Source organism: Pelecanus crispus, chromosome 3 (genome assembly GCF_030463565.1).
Source record: "Pelecanus crispus isolate bPelCri1 chromosome 3, bPelCri1.pri, whole genome shotgun sequence".
NCBI classification, from domain to species: Eukaryota; Metazoa; Chordata; class Aves; order Pelecaniformes; family Pelecanidae; genus Pelecanus; species Pelecanus crispus.
The window spans coordinates 39,349,201-39,368,943 of record NC_134645.1 but is presented as its reverse complement, the minus strand read 5'-3'; the positions used below and the strand labels follow the sequence as shown (position 1 = coordinate 39,368,943).

General features: G+C 39.3%; 1 protein-coding gene across 1 annotated transcript in view; it reads right to left on the bottom strand.

Moving 5' to 3' along the window:
* Positions 1–1,468: 1,468 nt before the first annotated feature.
* Positions 1,469–19,743, bottom strand: part of MTA3 (metastasis associated 1 family member 3) — a 147,860-nt gene continuing 129,585 nt past the window's right edge. Inside the window, exon 19 of the mRNA XM_075707348.1 lies at positions 1,469–1,604. Coding sequence (XP_075563463.1) covers positions 1,469–1,604 — 136 coding nt within the window. The remainder of the gene's footprint in view (positions 1,605–19,743) is intronic.

Sequence of the window (19,743 nt, the reverse complement as noted above, 5' to 3'; positions counted from 1 at the left end):
TGGGTCACCGTCTCAAGAGCTCAAAATCCTACACGGAGAGTAAGGCTAGTTATAGGCTGAGATCACAGATGCTCTTTGAGGCTGAAACCATAAATCGCATGGGGCGGGATAATTTTGGGGGAATCACCCAGAGGTATGAGACACCTCTTACATCTTTGTCTTTCTAACCACAGAGCTGAGTGCATGTCCACCACTGGATGAAAACCTCACATCTATACTATACCATTAGAGCTACCTAGTAAAGAGATAGAAAAAGAAGTCTTGAAGCTCATCTCAGCTTACTATGACGTGTTCAGTGACTGACTACCTCTTAAAAAGCCATATGGAAACCAAACCTATTTAAGGACAAAACTTGCCTCAGATAGTCAACATATCCCAACTAGATTTACACAGCAGTGCTACACATTGGTTGCCTCTTAATTTCAAAGTAGGGCAGAGATTGTTCACCTGTAAGTACCTGAGTAGAAAAAAGACCTGCCTCTGTTTCCATTCCCACTTCCAGGGGGACTGACAGTTTCCTACAAGTAGTTTCAAAAGGCACATCATCTCTCCATGGTAAGTATCCACCTGTAGCCTTACAATTATGAACTTCAATGCATTCTGCAAGACATCTTTTTATCCAGACATATCAAAATGTAGAAATTATTTTGTGGAGAGACATTTCTAATAGGAAATATTCTATTTCTTCATATTTTCCTGGGAATGGTGTTCTGCTGGTTTTCACTATTCAGAAAAGGCTTCAAGAAATGCAAAAAATACCCAAAGAAATAGGTGGATGCTTGCAAATATAAAGACAATGGGACCAGACATGCAACCAGTCCAGCTGGATGTTCACTGCCACACATAATACTTTCCAGGATTTTAACCAAAGCTAATATGGCCAGCATTCTGAAAAATTCTGAAAATTGGCCACTAATTATGGGCACTTCCTAATTCAGTCTAAGTTTCAGAACTGCTAAACAACTCCTTGTCCTCATTTCAGGGTGTGGATGCTCAACAGTTCAGAAAATCAAATCCAAAATTACTCAAGCCAATACTGAAAAATACAAACACCCAGAGTTTGCAGCTGTTTCTGAAAATGCAAACCCCTCAAGGCTAAATCCCGGTTTAAAGACACTGCAGTAGTTTTGAAAGCTGCATATTTTTGTATCAAGCCACTAGAAGGCGTAGACAAATGTGGTGGGTGGACTCTGCATCCATACTCCTTCAGTGCGGTCAGTGCAAACAGTCCCTCCCTGATCAGTCAATACTGGACAGTCCGGGATAGGCCTGCACAGTGAACCAGAAGTAGCCCTTGCAGAGACAAGGGAAAACAAGGGCTGCTGTTGGATCCTGCCCAGAACACAGAACCCAGCCACAATCTGTATGTACAGTGTTTCTGTCTTGAAGATGTGGAAGGTCCTGTTGTATCTGCATTCACAATTAAACATGATTCTGCCATGATTATGGTGCTGACGCTGTTATATCTTCAGTGCATGATGGTTCCTGGCTCTGTTCGTGCCTGCCTATTGTTCATGAGAGACTTTGTCTTTGCAATGATTGGAGAACAAGGTGTTCTGGAAGCTCTTTTCAGCTGTGATCTGGTGAACTTCTTACGGATTTTTCTGTAAGGAGGAAAGGAGGGAAAGAAGAAAGAGACAACAGAAGAGATAAATCTCAGTCTTTAACAGAAGACTGTTCAAGAGCCAATAACAAACATAACAAATACTCTTACCAGAGCAAGAAGGCTAGTTCATAGAAAAGAGACTTGCAGTCAAAAAGAGTCAACCCTGTCCATCAACTGATGATTCACAGTTGTCTCCAACTAGTAACTGATAATTGCTCCGTGAAAAGTGAGTTGGTGTTAGACGATATTTGGATAACAACACTTAATTATATCAAATATTGGGCCAGAATGCTCAAATGGTGAATCCTCATATGTGATATCAATACAGGAATAAAGGACCACAGAAGAATCTCATTAGCACCCAAGTGAATGTGTTACCTCTGTAAAAGTGATGGACTGGGAGCAATTGTTATTGGCACTGCTTCAGTTCTGCAGACAAAGGATGACCCGAATCTCTGGGCATTTTGTACTAGTGCCTCTCAGGTCCAGTAAATTCACTTTAATTTTAGACTTTTAGATGATAAATCAAACATATTAACTACAAGGGGCCATGTTGTTTGTATTGTAATCTTATACATCCAAGGATAGTTAATTCTGAAACAAAAAGCTTTCTTATGTTCCAACTGCTCTGTCTCTCTACTATTATAAATCAATAACCACAATGCTGAGTGTATGCACAGTAGAGTATCAGAAAACACAAAAATGACACACACAGAGTATGTCAAGAACCACCTTCAATGGCAGAGTCCTGAATATTAGATGTTACTGGAAAATTACCTATTTTCTGAATTCACTCAGGTCCAGAATCCCAGCTTTCATTTACGTAGTTTTCTAAATTACAGAGATTTTGAGCTTATGGAAATGAATTAAAGCAAACTGGGGCCTCTAACACTAAATGAGACCAGGCTTTCTAATACAAAACTTTCCAAGTTGAAAATGTGATGTGACTACAAACTACTGGGTGATGATGGGTCTACCTGCATCAAGGCTTTGAGATGGTAACTCAAGAACTTTCATCTTAATGGGCTGTTAACTCTGAAACTGAAAAATGGTGGCACGTGGCATTGAAAGTACAGAATCAGCTTGAATTAAGCTCTACTGAATACTAAAATTATAATTTGCATATTAAATTTCAAACATGTATTTAGTTACTGGTTGAGTATTCCCCAGGAATGTAAGCTTCCAGCCAAGTAACTGGGCCACAGAAGAGAACATAATCAAAGAAAAAACAAAAAGCCAAAAATCAGGAGAATATACTGTGCTCTTAAAGCTTAAAGGGAGCCTGAAAAGCACATCTGTTTTGGTTAATACATTTAAAAGGTGGAGAGAAGTATTCATTTTAGCTGCCTGAAAGCAGGATGTCATCAGCATCTCACGGCCTGAAATAACCAAATTAGGATTTAGCATCATTCAGTAATAAGCACAGCAAAAGAAAAGGAAAAGAATCACCAGAAAGTTAAGTTTAGACTTTTCACACAATCCCACAAGACACAGACTTACTGTTTGAGTACTTACTTTACATGGTCATCTTAAATTAGGCCTAAAAAGATATTCAGCTGATTGACAAGATATTGCATACCTTCCAGAATGGTAAAATCATAAAAATGTAACCTGAGACTGGTAGAAACATGTATTTCTAAAATAATAAGACAGCCAGTTTTTGTAAATTCATGTGAATAGACAATAGCTGTTACCCACACTAATTGTGATTATTAATGGGGATCATTCCAGCAAAAGTTGACAGAACTGGATCCCTTTTGATATATTTGTTTGCAAAATTTTTTACGTATTGACAGAACAAATGTGGTCATTAATCATTTGAGAAGCCCATGATTTACAAAAACGTTAGATAATAGTTTGCCCTTTTGAATTTTTAATATGGCAACTTCATAAACTGCCAAGAAGTTCCTACTAATGAAGGCAATTTGCAGCTGACACTAAATGCAAGGACAGTAAAGTATTTGTGATTACGATTTGTGATTACTGTTTAAGGACAGTAAAGTCAAAAGATGTAGTTATTAAATACTGGTACGAAACTAGCATGAAAAAAGGCAGAACAAAAAAGGAGGAGTCATCAGCATTACATCAAGCAAACCACAAAAAGAGTCAACTCTTCACTTAGTATAAATGAAAGTAGCTCTATATAGACTGTCAGAAGAACTAATCTGGTATGCCCTCTAAAAAGACTAACCAGCACTTCTGTTTAAACAGGATTGTAAAAATCTTTCCAGAAATTAGCTTTCTGGGATATAGCCCTTCAGAAATAAAATTGGAAGAATGGAAATTTCCACTGACTTAATTAAACGTAATATTTAAACAACCATTTCACTAAAAGCCAAAACTGTTCCTTTTACTGCAAAAACTGTAAAGGGTGGAGGGAACTGATTCTTTACACTAAAGAACTTAGCATCTAAATACAGTCAAACTTTCTGAGAGACACTGATCAGGTTTTGTAATGCTTCAGAGGTTTTTTCTAACACTTAAACATGCAGGTTGTAATAGTAGCTGATGAAAGGCAGGAAATTCAAAGATAAGGTTGTCCGTCACCCTTTCAGTTGGAGCACTTCAACACACTCTCCTCCCTCCCCCAACAACACAGTGAATTAAGGGCAGAGTCACCTTTAATGTTCAATTTCCTGTCCCTTTTTCAGTTAACACCAGCCATATGTTTTAATTACATAAAGTTTTTATTTGGTGATGGCAAGTAAATGGCTTTAATATCTGTAGCGTTGATAACATCCTTTGCAGTTGTTATGAAAGAGTAACTGTAATTTTCCCCTGCTTTTTCCTTTGACTTTTGTACTTGTGCTTGAAGTATGATGCGTTACAGACTTCATTTGAAATGCAAATCAAAAAGTATTTTAAAGCCTTTGCATTGTATTTCTAGTCCTCCTGAGACCAAAGGTATGAGAATGAATCAAACTTTTAATAGGTGATTGGTATATAAAGCCCACTGTGCTCATTTTTATGTCAAATGTGATGCACTGCTGCTAATGTAGGAATAAGACACATTCTTTATGTCTGCATGATACTTCATTTAGTAACTGCAGATAAAGGTATGCAAGACCCCTGGCACCTATTCAGGGAAATGTGGAAATGTACGTTAGTACCACACACTATTAAGACCTATCTTCTCTTTGCAAGTTTTATACACAGACTGGCACCTACTGGGTAGAAAAAAAGGCTGTGTAGGGCATTTATGCCATGCTTAAATTTAATCAGGCAAACCATTTCAATGAACCAACCGTTTCCTGGGGTCTAAGTGAATTCCATGTAACTAACCATCTGGTGAAGTTAAGCACAATCCTATATAATCTGTTATGTCCAGATTTCCCAGGAACAGGATAGCTGGCAACAAAATTTCTCATTTGTAAAAGCTGACTCAAAAGATCCCTGCTATAATTGTGCTATGCTTTAAAACAGCAGCAATTTTTAAACTTGAATAAAGAAAGGTGACTTTCAGTTGATGTTAGTCAAGAACGTGTTTTTCAAGCCTCTTCTAATAGGAGCTAAAGGCATTAATTGCTTTAGCTCTGTTGATATTGGGTGTATCTGACTGTTACTGCTTCTATATATAAATTGTCTTGCCTCCTCTGCATTAGACTCAAAGTTGTGATGACTGGAGTGACTTTGGTCTATTCAGCTACACCAACTGTACTTAAGAAGTAATACTAAACAAATTCAAGTTATGACAGAAGTTTTTACTGTGCAAGAAATTAATTGCATGTAACAGTCCACTGAAATTTTAGCAGATGACAAACCTTGTTTTGAAAGTGAGTGGAAAGAAACAAACATTTTCTTATGAAGAGGAATCGCCCCCAACACACACACACACTTTTGAGATGTCTATAACCCTTCTTAAATACCAAGGTCCAGAAGTGCTTTTGATGCTCTGTTTCCACTAAAAATATTAAGGACCTAATACAAACCTGGCTACAGAGTTTTAAGCTGAAGGGCATAAAATTATGTTTCATGCTCTACCTAAATTAGTTTGATATTTTTGCCCGAGTCTTTCTTAGACTGATGCCATTTGAGCAACATCCTTATATACAAAGACCTAGTGCTGTGGAAATGCATTATTACCCAACTGTTGCTGGTAGCACAAGGAATATGCACAGGTTGGCAGCAGGCACGAGAGAACTGATTCCCTAGACAATCATAGCTGAAATTCCATCTAATCTCTAGATTGGGTGAAGTATTCTGGTATGACTTGCCAATTGTAAACAGCAACTTAAATGGGCCAGGTGCACAAAACACTGCCAACCCTGGAAGAAGGTGGAGTTCTAGACATTAACTACAGCAAGGCAGGATTTTGCATTCTGGCACAAGTTTTATGTGAAACTTGCAATCAGTCTAACCATTGAGACATTCAGAGAGAAAAACAAAACTTTAAAAAAAAAAAAAAGTCTTCTAGACAAAGATTTGTGAAGTTCCTGCTGCTCCAGGGCAATGAAGTTTTGTGCAATGTAAATTTTCAGTGCAAGCTCAAGGCCAGTTAGCAAAACTAACTATTTAAAAAATAACCATTATTCCTGGGGGGTTATTAGACCTAATTATCACTCATTTCTCTGAGGGCTTCTTGCATCCAGAAGTACACTATAACTATTCAGTGGATTAAATTACAAGAGGGGGCACTATCTTAGGAGGCTGATAGGCTTTCTATTAATTTCAACAGGCTTTTAAACAAAGTGAAAGGCCAAAATGTGTGCAATGCTGCATCTGCTCAGAGAGAATTTACCTGGGATGAAGCTGTAGGCCCAGATCCTTAGAAACCTGACAGGTTACAGAGTGAATGAATCTCAGCACATTCACTTCCTACATTTCTACCTGTGTGGAAATGAGATGTATTTTATTTAACTGTCTATTTGGCTTGCTGGTCTAGATATCTCCCCCCTGCCCCCCCACCCAACACTTTGAGGCTAGAGCTTACCCATATCCCATTAAAGTTTTAATCTAACCTCAAAATGACAGAAACTAGGAGAAATATATTTGGAAGGTAGAAATGGGTTGACACTGATACACCTTTTAAAAATAAGCTCCTTTCTGAAATGTTCATTTATAAAACAAATCGGAAGTGTTTTAATAAGCATCAGGCTACCGGAAAGCAGTTGCCATGAGCCACTTAGTTGCATTATAAAATTCATACATATGGCAGATAGAGTGGTACAACCTTTATAAGATTAAAGAGGTGCTGCTGTAGACATGCCATCATTTAAATGTTTTAAGAGCTTGTCTTATTTTTCTCCTCGTAGCAAGGAAATGCTTTCCTTTGCTGGTGTTTATCTTCCAATTTGGCATCAACATTTACGGAGCAAAACTATTCTCTATGAACAATAATTTATAGACACACCAGTTACAAATTATGGAGCCAGATCTTCCTAAGAAGCTTAATATAGTATTTTCAAGCATTGCACCACCTTGAGGGCTTCTCTGATGTCATGTTTCAGAGCAACAGCTTATAGCTACTATCTATATCTATAAAGCAATAAATAATGTTTTTTGAGCATTTTCTTTACTGGGAGGAAAAATCCAGGTCAAGTGTTTAAAGCACAGACTTCTACGACTGTGTCATGCCTGACCTGTTGCACAGCACGAGCCACCTCTCTGTCTCTTTCTACCTGCTGCTGACTTAAAATCAACTCGGATCAAAATCTCCTTGGAGCAGAAACTATCTCCTTGTGTGCATTTTTAGAGTGCCTAGAACAACAGGAACCTTACCCATTATTGAAATGATTTATATCCAGTTTTACTGCAAACATCTGGCATGGCTTTTGGAAAAATCACCTCGTTTAACCAATTTTTCCATGCTTTTATTGCCCCTGAAAATGGCACGTTTCACTAATATTTGAAAGTGGTTTAGGATGCTAGGAGAGAAGGAATTAAAGTGCAAAGTCTTATTCTCAGCTTTACTATTCATTTTTCAGCTGAATGCTGCAATTGAAAAAAACTTTTAACCCCTAAGAAACGTTATAAATAGATGCTGTCATACCACAGTCGTCACATGATGAGTAAATCTAAATCTTAACAATCAGCAATGAAATTATCCTCCCAGTTCATCTGTGAGCTTAGTACTTACCACCAGGAGACTAAAGTTACCTACTGCAGATGGCTAGGACAGCAACGATTACACATCAGTGTCGGTGCAACGCTGACTCCTCACAGAAGCCAGCAGCACAGAGGCCCTACTAGACTGATGACTGATTTGTGGTAGGCACAGTTTAAAAAAACCCTCTTGCTCTAGTTGGTAGGAACGATGGGCACCACAGAGCTCAACGTGGATTAAGTAGCTCAGGACTTGCCCTGCATCTTGAGTGGAGCTTTGTAAACTCAGCAGTGACATTCTCTCACTTTACACACCACACAGCCAGTGACTATGGTAGAGGCATGCTCAGAACCATGTTCCTCAGACAGGTTTTTCCCTCGAAGAAGGAAGAAAGGCCTGTCTTTGGATTCATGGCATTTCACCACAGCATCCAGCTTTGTAGAGGGGCTTAGAACCAATGAGACCTAACAAAGGTAGCTTGATGGAATGGGTAAAAAAAAGTAAATTATTCATACTCCTTAAAACAAAACAATGGCTCAGGCTTTAACAGACTTGTGACCTGAGCTATGGAACAGCTGCTCTGCAGTTTATCTGAAATTCATTAGCCTCTCCTTAGTTACCACCGACTTCAGACATTTTAAGGCATGAAGCCTGCTGTATTAAAGAAAGAGTTGCTTAACCTCTCCTCCCCATGAATGCACACACAAGATCACTGCAAATTTGTCAATACGTAGGCACCCTGGGAATCCAAGGAGCCAGAAAGCTGCCTACAGCTCACAGGCACAAACTCCAGAAGATCTCAGAGCATCTCCTTTATTCTTCCTAACTATATCAGCAGGGTGTGGGTGAATTCCTACACTACCTAACTTTATACTCTACCAATAGGAATTTTCATTACCATCCAGTTATTCTGCAGAAGGATGGCCACTCTGTACATTGATTAAACATCACCTGCTATTATGAAAACATTACCCACATGACAGCATGTATTTTTTCCTGAGACAGGCAAGAAACTGGAGAGAAGATGTGTCAAGAGCTGGCTAAGAGTGGAACGCAATGTTGCTTTCAACTACTCCCCAAACATCTTGCATATTAATTCACAATTCCAGTGTTATCCCAGACTTTAAGATGAAAAAATGTTCAAAATATACAAATTCTGTTTCTGGCCTTGGGCGAGAAGCATTAAGTGCCATTTCCCCAGCAACGTTAAATACTATTTTGAAAATCTTCAAAAATAATGTGTTAATTAAATATGCTTATCTAAGTCCAAGACAACAGAAAACCTTCTATTATATGCTCCACAGGGGGAAAAAAAAGTCATTTACTTTTGTTGCTGTTTCCAGCTTGGCTCACTTTAAACACCTCATCTTAACTACTTTAGTATTTTATTTATCAGGAGAACTGTTTCAACACAAAACTTTTTGTATGGCTTTTTATTAGTATTTTTGTTTGTTTCTTTCTTTCCTTATCTTGTTTGATTACCACAGGGTGGGTTTCATCTGAGGTTTTTAGCCTGGACACTGTTTTTACAGTATTACAGCTTACAATATTACCTGAGACTCAAAAAAAATTGTCAATATTTTTCTTTCTATCAATTATGCATATACTTTTCCTGGAATAATATATGTACCAATAGAATATATTTGGATGAGCTTCTTGGCATTCTGGCTACTTGCTATTAAGCAAGGGCTGAAAATCAAAATCAATCATTCTTACCAGAAACAGTTGGAGAGCAAAAGTTCCCTCACAAAACCGTCCCCTGGGGCTTGGCTCCACAATCCATCAATCTCTTGCATAATCAGCACGCACTTAACTCTACACACAGAAGGTGCCATGCAAACTATGGATTAGAAATCTGTAGCGTGGCATCAACAGAGGAAAGCCTTGCCACAGAATGATTTAATGCCAATTTCTAAGGTCAGCTTCATTTCAAAGATTGGATTTTCACTTTTTTTTTTTCCATATTCATGTTACCAAAGGTCTATTTCAAGTTCATTTTCTGCCACTCATCCTGCTCTTCACTCTTATGGCCAGCACTTTTCATGTCAGTATCTCATAGTGCTTGCTGGACTGCTTAATTAAAAACTGCAGAGCGTCCTTAAGAGTAGGTATACATGAATATTATTCAAGTCTACAGACAAAAAAGGTGGAGCTACTCAGAGGTTAAATGACTTGTCTGATGTTTCACTTCAAGCAACAGAGGCAACTTGGGAATTTTAAAGGATCTGTGCTTTTTCCACTAGAACAACACTTCTGTTGTATTTTGTCAGGTAAATATTTTAGCCTCTATCCATAGTACAAGGAAGGAAAACAGCCAGCCACACCTCCTTAGACGTTTGACAAGAACTGATATTTATCTCTGTGATCGCCTTTCACAGTCACAGTCATTATGTTCTCTTCAGTATTTTACATTTAAAATGCCTATGTAGTTATTTAGCCAATCTTTTTCACAAAAACAGACCAACTAACATTTGTTTTTCCACAGCCTTACTTACATTAATGCCAGAGGGTCATGCATTTAAAAGATCTTAATGAGTTAAAAAAAAAAAAAACACCTAGCAGAGGAAAATGATAAGAATAAATTATTAAATACATACACTGAAATACAGACTAGCTCTGAATTAAGTCCTCTATCTGTAATTTTAAATGAAGAATCCAATACAGGACAACTTATAAATGAAAGTTAGTGGGCAGTTCTGTGTTAATTTTAAGACTGTGAGGATCACTGACATTATATTTTTGAACATATTCACCACAGTACAGCTTTATCATCTTCTTTGCTATTTAATGTTAACAACAGTGCATTCTCCACAGGATTTACCTAGTTTCTGTATCTGCATTCAAATCATTGCCATGTATTTCTCTGCCTTCAGATGAAAGTATTCTTAACCCTGTGTCCAGCTTCTGCTAATAACTATTGCTCACATAGCACAGAAACTGTAAAAAGGGAGAAAGATCTCTTAAGACTGATATTGTGCAGAGGATTAAAATCACCAACAGCTAAGATTTAATGCAATAAACCTCTGTGGTTTAGGAATGGTGAGAGTACATTAATTTTAGCCCTAAACTAGTGTTACTCTAGCTTTGCTATAGGTAACAACTGTATAACTAATCTTGTCTTTATCTTTTCTTTGATAGTTAAATATGCAGAAGACTATGCTGGTCTGACAAGTCTGCATTTTTATTAGTATTTTTTATGTTTCCCAAGGCTTCAAAAGAGAAACTGGCTTCCTATACAAAGATGCTTCTTTATAGAAAAAATTCTTCTTGTTAAAAACCAAATTGGTTTTAACTCCAATAATAGAAGGCGACCAAATACTACAAGATGGCACATTCCCACTGGGGATGTGGATTTAGGAAAAAGGTGAGCAGCAAGCTAACAAAAAGCTAAGCCCTAAGACTTTCAGTTAAAATATCCTGTAAAGAGGATTGGGTTCAGCTACATCAAATCCTCTGCACAAACACAAAAGACAGCTTCTGAAGGAAAACCTTTTGAAATGGCCAACCATACTGCAGGAAATTCAAAATTTGTCAAGAAGAACTGGAAGAAAACAGGTTAAAAGAATTGCATGACATCCCAATTTAACAGCTGACATATAAGGTGTATTACTGACTAGATGATGTACTCTAGCTGACTGCACTCAGAGGGAGTCAGGCATACATTTAAGAGCTTTGCTGAATTGGGTCTGGAAGGTCTAACAAAGTGAATGAAGTTTATGGAAAAGTTAAGTATTATACAGCAGCTTCTCCACCAACATCTGTGTTTAAGACAATCCTTAATGTACTTATTATCATCCCTGTGTTTCATTTAAGAATTTTTTTCCCTAAGTTTCCCAAGACAATAAAATTTTGCAAAAAGTCTCATTTCAGAAATTGTATTTCCCTTCCCAAATATAAAATGCTCCGGCTACTTCTGCAGCTACTGTCTGAATGTGAAATTACTTTTGTCAAGGGGAGCAGAGAAGCTTGCAAGTGGTTGAGTAACACCTCTAAATGTGTCACTGCCCTTTAGCTGAGTCATGTGAATTAACCACATTCAAGCTCCTACCTAAGACGCAATTGCCAAATATACTTTGGTATCTAAGCCACCATAGAGAGGCAGCATATTTGAATTTCTGCTCACAACAGGGTAGGATCAGACAAGCTCATTTTACAAGATCCAGCGGTGTGACTTTTCAGGCAGCAGTAACTAGGTCATTTACAACCATCTGTTCTTCGCCTCAGTCTCCCTGCAGTCATCACCGAAGCTGTGCACTAATTCATTTTCACCTGCTAATCAGTGGAGACACCTCTGAAACTAACAAATCACCCAGTTTCAGTCAGCAGCCTCTGGACTCCTGTGGGTGGCATTTCCATGAGATTTTATTACCAATAAAGGTAAAAAGTTTTCTCTGAAAGAAGATCCCCTGTAAGGCTTCTGACCTGCTCTGTGCACACCAGCCCTGTGAAAGAATAAAGTACTCTTCATCTGATTCTTCAGACAAAGAACAGAGGGTACATTGACAATAGCCTCCAGACCATCAACAACGAAAAAATTTTAGTCACCTTGTTAATTTTTATATGAGGCCTCTAAATGCTTGGAGATACTGACTTAAGAGGCCTGCTGGAGGTCTCAAGGGAAGTCTGAGAGGGAGCAGGGAACTGAATCACATTTTCCCAAGTCCTAGGTAAGCACTCCAGCCACTGCAACATGTTTCCCTTACCATGTAGCTTTAAACAGGGCAGGTAGCTTATTACAATGTCACTGAAACTTCATCTTAAAACTGTGAGAAGATTAATACATAGCTCCAAAACAGAATGATTTTATTTCATTTGACCAGCCTGGTTAGCTCAGTTGCTCACTGCAGGGGGGGTTGGGCTAGATGATCTCTCAAGGTTCCTTCCAACCCAAAGCATTCTATGATTCTATGATTCATTTGTTCTGAAGACTGACAAAGCAAAACTCTTAATATCATATGCTCTTCAAACCTACCAGCTCTAACTAATGGCACAACTTATACTGAACTTTGGCTTTTGTTATGTACATGTTTTCCATGTATGTATCTATTATTCCTTTTATATGTTAAAAAAAAAAAAAAAATCACATTCTTCAAATGAGTTGATTTTAGTTTCATGGAATGATCCTGCTTTTGCAGGATCATGCAAAACTTTTGCATTAGTCCTTGACTGGCATAAGCAGTACTTAGCAACAACTTAAACATCAGTGTGTTATCAACATTATTCTCATACTAAATCCAAAACACAGCACTATGCCAGCTGCTAGGAAGAAAATTAACTCTATTCCAGCTGAAACCAGGACAGTGGAGCATCCACAACTTCTCTGGGCAACATGTTCCAGTGTGTCACCACCCCCATAGTGAAGACTTTCTTCCTTATATCTAATCTAAATCTACCTTCCTTCAGTTTAAAGCCATTATTCCTTGTCCTATCACTACATGCTCTTTTTAAAAAGTCCCTCTCCAGCTTTCTTGTAGGGCCCCTTCAGGTACTGGAAGGCTGCTTTAAGGTCTCCCCTTGGAGCCTTCTCTTCTCCAGGCTGAACAACCCCAACTTTCTCAGCCTGTCTTCACAGGAGAGGTGCTCCAGCCCTTGGATCATTTTTATGGCCCTCCTCTGGACTTGCTCCAACAGGACCATGTCCTTTTTATGTTGGGGGCCCCAGAGGTGAATGCAGTACATAGGTATCATAAAAGGAGCCAGAGGAAAAACTCACGTAGATAAACAGTGAAAGTATCTGTAGGTCCATGAAAACTGCTCAATGAGAAACAAATCGCAAGAGATTATGATCTAGTTTCTATATCACTGGTTGCTATTCTGTATCACAGTACCTCAGCTGGAGCTCAGAGAATTATGATTTGTAAGGGGCGAACAGTGCGCAGCATTCGTAAATAGTCCACACTAAATAAGGTCAAAATAATAACTCACAGAAACTATTAGACTATGGATTTTCACTGTCATGAGTATATAACAACTTTGACCAGTAGCCAGCCAGGTAGGACCGCTCCTGAATGACAGCAAGGACAGTTCCTCCCCAGATTCCCAATGTGCAGTATTGTCACACTGACTGGAAACGGTTGTCAGCTCACCTGTACTCAGCTGCAGCCAATCAATAAGATATTTGCAATCCTATCAGGGAGGATTAGATATAATTCTAAGGGATACATTCTATAATCATTGCTTTTCAAGATGTATGACAACTGTATAATACAGCAGAAGTAAAGGAACCAGAAAATTACATCCTTGGAGGCTGATTTTTTTGGTTAGAGGGTATTAGCTGGTGCATCAGATTCTCAGGTTCGCAGCTGATGCTCCAAGGGTGCAGCCAGGTATCTTCATGTGGTCAGTTACAGGGTTGGGGTCTAATGGCCACAGCGCCATGCAGGTAAGAAATGAAAATGCACTATGCCCTGCATCCAAGTACAGTGAAGTTCAAAACCAGGATCCCAGTTCAAATCAAATTGCCTCATCTTTATGAAAAGCAGAAGTCATCCCTGGGTGTATATTAAAAATACTTTTTTTGTGCACAAATTGTTTTGCACAGTTGGGGACAACTAGGAAAAAAAAGGATAAACATACCTATGAACATTTCTGTGATACAATTTGCACATGTGAAGAGGAAGAAGGAGCAGAGCAGTTAGCACTGGAACTCTGGCTTTGATCTAGACCTGCGCCTATGCACTGTAAAGCAGACCCCAGGCACTGGAGACTTACTCCCCCACTTTTCCCTTTTCTCCCAGCAACGTGCGACAAGTGGTAACTCAAACACTGTGCCTGACCTTGTCTAAGCATTGATTAAAACACATGTGGGAGGGAGAAGGGTCAAGGGCAGGTCATTCACAGTTCTTAATATTGGTGATACTTAGCAAGGGTTGGCTCACCTGAGTTTTCAGTTTGCTTTTAAAGGTACAGGTTGGGTTTACACTGATAAAGCTACAATGCAAAGAATGCTTGTGGCATATGCAGGAGCACGAAGGGCTGTGAGCACTAGCACTAGCATTCTCCCCCACTTCTGCAAGAGAACCAGACCACTGATGGCAAGGCAAGACTCAACATTTTGCTAAAGCTGGTTGTCAGCTTCACATTCTCTTCTTTCTCAGCATGCAACTTTGGTTTTTAAGCTTTTTGTGTGTGCTATGAGACATGCATAAATAAAAATGAGTGGTATCAGGTAATTACCACAGCAACTGTGATATCCTTATGTAGTACCTCAGCAAATCAAGAGAAGCTTTTCCTTTTGGAGACAGAACGTGAAGCGAAGAATGTGAAAATTGCCTATATAATGCTGCCACAGGGATGCCGCTCAAATCATTTTATCAGCAAAAAGGAAGCAATGTCTGCTGGTAACAGCTAAAGATCACGTTCTAATTTTAGCAGTTGCAGTTAACTCATTCCCAATGGAGTTGCACTTACCGTGAGAAGGTTTCTAACTGCTTCAGCACTGAAAGGAAACAAGCATTGAGTCATTCAACTGCAGTTCTATATGCAAATATGCTTTTTGGCCCATGAAGGGAAAGCATATGGAATCTGCTGCTATAACCCATTCAGCCAAACATTTCCACACATTTCTTATAATGCAAATGCTGAAAAAAAAAAAAATTCATTTGCCACACAGTGTTTTAGCTGTCCCTATACAAGTATGATCGTTAGCATGCACGTGCATTCTGTTATGGACAGAGCATGTGTATAGGAACTGTATGCACACTGCATACCTAGAATTGGTAAGAAAAGTTTTAATCAACAGATACATTTCCCTCGACATCCAACAGCTATATTACTAATTTTATTCATAGATTATGTCTTATATAATTGAACAGATACTAAGCTGATACATTACATTTTTATTAAACTTCTGGAGGCCATATGAATTTTCCCATTTTTTCAATCATTATTTAACTCCCAGAATGGTGATTCAGTATAAAGAATTTAATTTCACACAATATAGTAATTTTCTGCATTAACCTCTAACAGGGCCTACAAAAGAATCCACATTACAGCTAGTCAACAAAAGGGCAATAAAACCCAAAATGCTTCCTTATAGTGAAGGTATATACAGTACAATGTCCTGAATAAAATTCTTTTATAGTTATGAGACTTTTGGTTGATCCTAAAGCATGCACCTACCACTAGGAGAATCCTAGCAGCTAATATCCAAGTATATTAAAAAGAAATAAGGAGTCTCCCTTGGTGAGTAGTGACAAATGTAAGGCTCTTTAAAGAGTGATTTTTCAATGAATTGTGTAAACAGATTTGCACCTCAGACTAAAATCTTGAGCAATTTATTTTGCAGTAGGGAATAAGAATTCCTTTTTCATTTAAAAATGGTAAGAATAAAGGAAAATACAAAAATGTTAAATGCAAAGGTCAACATAAAATTATGATGTAATGTGAAGGCAAGTCTTCTTGAACTGTCACCTGGTTTTCTGCCTAGATTAATCCCTGCTTTGAGCCTGTGACTGAACAAAGGTGTGAAAATCCTAAGCAAGCTGGACTCACACAGGCATCAGGAAGGCTTCTGAATGGATACTGCAGCCTGCCACCACAGATGAAATAGCAAAACTGGGGACCTCTATATTTGTTGGCAAAATTCACTGAGCATGCTGATAGGTACTCAGGAAGGGGATCTCTCTATATAGATGTAGATCAACCAAGAAATTCGTATGGGTGATTGATTCATGGCACTAACATACAGGCAGATGCAAACTTACTCTGTCCCTTCCCCAAACTGGCCAGGAGCTGTAATGACTGGGGCTCAGCACCATACTAATGTGCAGCCCAGCTTTGCAGAGGCCTCTGGGCTTGGAGAGAGGGGAATACAAATGGGAATTACGCTGGCATTTTCCCCCAGATGTACAGATACTGATACACAACAGAGGAGGAAACTGCTTTCAAATAGCTACAGCTTAAAAAAAAAAAAGCTGGCATGTATGAGGATGCATGTTACAACTGATATAAAGTACATTCCTGTTTACTCTGAAGAGCAGAGCAGCACCTAAAATATGTTGAACTTCAGATCTAAACTCCAGTCTTTTTTTTTTTCAATGATACATATGCTTACACTACATTTTAAGTGTACCTGCAGGCACTGTTGAACTGTGGCCTGAGTGAAGAGTGATGGGCACTGCCCTAAAAGTCTAGGGTAACTCCAAGGGTTACCTTGGAAAGCTTAGATGAGATATAATTTCTACAATTATTTTCACTGCTCTGAATATTTAGCTCCCTACTCATTCATCAGTACAAATATCTGGAATCTGTGAGCAATTAGATATACAATATTTAACTTCACAGAAATATGATTGGTGCTTAAATTCAGAGGGGGAAGGATGATAATTTCTTTTAAAATATCTTCTAAAATGGAGCTATAGGCATAAATAAATATATTCATCTTATCTATTAATAGATAATAGAATTCAGAATGCTCATGTTTTGCATCTTTGGCTTGGTTAGCATGAAATACACTGGCACCTTATTTAGTTTAGCAGTACTATTACATTTTTTTTCTCAACCAGCTATTTCAGTATAGGTTTTTTTGGCTAAATGTCTGAGAAAATTCACCCTCTAGACTGCCTGTTTGATGTTTTATAGAAATATGCATTTTAAACCTTAATTCACTGCACAAACAAAAATGTTTTAGGACAGAGAAATGAAAATTGTTATGGGCTGTTGTAAACAAAACATTATACTGAAAAGTATTTTCCCTTTTGCAGGCTGTAATTATACTGAAAAATATTTTTCCTTTTGCTGTAAAAAGCATGTGTTGGGGCAACAAACAATACAGGCTGGGGGATGGAGGGATTGAGAGCAGCCCGGTGGAGAAGGACTTGAGTGTACTGGGGAATGAAAATCTGGACATGAGCCAACAGTGTGAGCTCACAGCCCAGAAAGCCAACCGTATCCTGGGCTGCATCAAAAGAAGCGTGGCCAGCAGGTCGAGGGAGGTGATTCTGCCCCTCTACTCTGCTCTGGTGAGACCTCACCTGCAGTACTGCGTCCAGCTCTGGGGCCCTCAGCACAGGAAAGACTTGGACTTGTTGGAGTGGGTCCAGAGCAGGGCCACAAAAATGATCCGAGGGCTGGAGCACCTCTCCTATGAGGACAGGCTGAGAGAGTTGGGGTTGTTCAGCCTGGAGAAGAGAAGGCTGCGGGGAGATCTGATTGCAGCCTTTCAGTACTTAAAGGTGGCTTATAAGAAAGATGGGGACAAACTTTTTAGTAGGGCCTGTTGCGATAGTAGGACAAGGGGTAATGGTTTTAAAGTAAAAGAGGGTAGATTTAGACTAGATATAAAGGAAGAAATTTTTCATGATGAGGGTGATGAAACACTGGAACAGGTTGCCCAGAGAGGTGGTAGAGCAACATTGAAGGTCAGGTTGGATGGGGCTCTGAGCAACCTGATCTGGTTGAAGATGTCCCTGCTCACTGCAGCGGGGTTGGACTAGATGATCTTTAGAGGTCTCTTCCAACCCAAGCTATCCTATGATTCTATGGGTCTGTCATACATGTATTTTTAATGAACCTATGCATGTGATAAAACAGACCAGATCCTGATACAGCATGAAAGAGTTATCCTAAAGAACAAGGTGTTGCCTTGACTCAAATGGGATCATTATTTCTGAGCTGAGTGTTCAGAACGTATTTAAACGCCTAATGGCTGCAAACTGGCAACTGATTTTTCTTTTCATCATTCTATAGCAGGACTGGATAAATTGTTTGCTGCTTTTTCACAAATGCCTCCTCCCTAGATATCTTTTCCCATGAGAATTAAATTGCATTCAACTGTGTCACAGCCGTGCTCAGCTACGCGAACTCCTATCACAGGACATGCTGGCTGTCAGGAACTAGTGACCATTCACTCTTCCTCCCTTTTCCCCCAAAGAGCAGAGCATTTAATTGTCGTCTTGGGCATCAGCGCATTCCTAGCGGCAGAACCGGACAGTGCTTTCCACTTCGAGCTGTAAAGGCTGGAGGCAAGTGAGAGCTGAGAGGAGAACAAGCTACACCATCTCTTCTAAATAATCTTGGAGTAAAGGTGGAGGGGATCAAAGGAAAAAGTTAGAAAGGAGAAAGCACACCTCCTGAGGTAGGGAAGGAATCAATGGGGATGGAGACAGGGGGAAAAAAAAAAAAAAGAAAAAAAAAAAAGGAAAAGCCCTGTGAGAGAAGGAACAGATCTCATGTGAAATAAAGTTTCAAAGGATAAAAAGTCGCTGTCTCCTATTATAGTTTTGGTGATTAATGTGAGTGAGGCACTATTACTCCTTGTGTGTTGCTAGCACAGAAGGAAGGTGCATGCACACGTGCTGGCACCAAACCTACAGCGTTAGCTCTGGTCAGACTAGGAACAGCTGTACTGGTGGAGCTCAACCCATGCCAGTCCTCAAGTATTCCCTGCTGTGCTTCCTCAGCACCGTCCAGAGTGACGCAGCACGACATTTTCACGCACCTCCTTGTTTGAGGGAGTAGCAATGAGGTCTAACTGCCCCATGTTCCCCATACCAGGAGAGTTCAAATGTTACTCGTTAAACTTCTAATGATTTGGAGAAGAGCAGCAGACACAAAGTCCTGAGGACTAAGCCCCTTGTTTACCACCACCGTGGGTGCGGAGGGAGAGACGGTGCCAGTTCTGCCGTGCTGCCTGGCCTGGGTATGGTGTCTACAGCCATGAGAGTGGGGAGGGGGATTTCCTAGGATGGGAACAGGCAGGGCTATCATGGATCAGTGTTTTGCAAAGGCAGGATTCCTCTCACCGTAGTTCAATCACCTCGAATTTAAACATCTAGTCTAGGCCAGTTGTCTGGGCTACCCCTGAGTTCAGTGGAGAGAGACAAACACTGCCAGTGTAGGACTCATCTCATCTCATCCTTTGAAAGGCACTTCTCTGTAATAATTGAAAAAAAAAATTTTGAAAATTCTAAAACTTCTAAACCAGCATTTTAGGTTACCAGTGTCACTTTGAGGGTATAATCACTAGGGATTAGTCTGATACTACTAAGCCCTTTGCATCAAACAACTCTCAAAATAGTGAATGCTATCAATCTGGGCTACATATTAGAAGCATAAGAGCTCACCATCCTCCTACCACTCTCTCTGAATTGTC